General features: G+C 61.3%; 1 protein-coding gene across 1 annotated transcript; it reads right to left on the bottom strand.

Moving 5' to 3' along the window:
* Positions 1-532: 532 nt before the first annotated feature.
* On the bottom strand, positions 533-1,099 carry LOC134509073 (E3 ubiquitin-protein ligase Topors-like). The gene has a single exon (XM_063321544.1). The coding sequence runs from the start codon at positions 1,097-1,099 to the stop codon at positions 533-535; it is 567 nt and encodes a 188-aa protein (XP_063177614.1).
* Between the last annotated feature and the right edge of the window lie 208 nt (positions 1,100-1,307).

Raw genomic sequence — 1,307 nt, 5'->3', positions numbered from 1 at the left:
TGCAGATCAACAGATGGTTCTCATTCCTCTGCAATGGCTTTTGTGAAACAGGCAGCCTGTCCCCGGAAGAGAAGAGCAAACCCGTCCTGCCTCCCAGCCGTGGCCATGGGGTTTGGGGTGGAGGAGTCAGGCTGCAGTTGTAGGGAAGTGTGGGAAAAAGGCTCGGAGGGCTGTGACTGGAGGATGACAGGAGCCTTTTGGGTATGGAGGCAGCAGCAGGAGGCAGCAGCAGGGAAAGGGCTGTCAGCATGGCGTCTGTCCATGGCACCTGGCTTTGCTTCAGGACGGGCAGACTGGCTGATGGACAAGGGGCTTGGAGACAGCCTGGCTCCAGTGTTCGGAAGGGGGATGCTGGGAGACTGTAAGTGAAAGGGGCTCTGTTGCAGCACGTACATTAAAGAAGTTCACGGCATACTCCAAGGTGTTTGCCCCTTTTGCTTTCTTACACTGTTGAGACCCTACCAGAAAGCATGGCCTGCTGTGGTTTGTGCTTTGATTTTGAAAGATACGTGCTCTGAAAATCCCTGAATCTCTATGCAAGGTCCATGAACACCATCAGCCGTGCTCTCAGCGCCAGTATGTTGGAGTGGAGGACGGGTCCATCCGCAGGGCTGGCCGGGTGCTCCCCTGCAGCCTGCTGGGTGGAGGCGTTGGAGGTCCTTGGAGCCGCTCGGTGCCTCCCCGCAGGCCCCCTTCTCCCAGCGTTGGGCTCGTTGTTGGGCCTTGGGCGCAGGTTGTAGCGCCGCTGTGGGGATCCGCTGCGCACCCTCTGCCTGGCCGCCGTCCTCTGCCGGCGGGCGGACGAGCCGACCACGTATTCCTGGTAGTCGTCGTCCACCCTCACCGTGCGCAGGACGCGGCTGAAAGGCTGCCTGCAGAGTGGGCACGCCGCTCTCGAGGCAGCCCACTGCTGGATGCAGGCGAGGCAGAAGGTGTGGAGGCAGGTGTCAATGTAGGCCGCGTGGTGCACGATGTCCAGGCAGATGGAGCACCATCCGTCCGCCGCTGCCTCCTGCTGCCCTGCCCGCTGCAGCTGGCTCGTGCTGGCCGTCGCGGCAGAGCCACTGCCCTGCAGAGGCCCCTTGGTGCCCGACGCCATGTCCTGCCAAGAGATGTGCAAAGCACCTGAGTTCTTCTGGTGGCAGTAGCGAAACAGCAACAAAAGCCCTAGAAAGTGGTAAGAGAGGGGAGGTGAGAGCGTCTCCTTGCAGGCTGGAAAGTGGCCAGCCAGCCCCACAGGCTGCCCTCCCCATGTGCTGGCCCCTTTGACTCCCCCCAAGCATGCTCACCCTCCATTGCAAGAACCC

This window comes from Chroicocephalus ridibundus, chromosome Z, assembly GCF_963924245.1.
Source record: "Chroicocephalus ridibundus chromosome Z, bChrRid1.1, whole genome shotgun sequence".
Taxonomy (NCBI): domain Eukaryota; kingdom Metazoa; phylum Chordata; class Aves; order Charadriiformes; family Laridae; genus Chroicocephalus; species Chroicocephalus ridibundus.
This window is presented reverse-complemented; position numbering and strand designations above follow the sequence as displayed.

Bases quoted from the DNA above. Each gene is read 5' to 3' on its own strand.
- LOC134509073 (XM_063321544.1), bottom strand. From the start codon at position 1,099: ATGGCGTCGGGCACCAAGGGGCCTCTGCAGGGCAGTGGCTCTGCCGCG.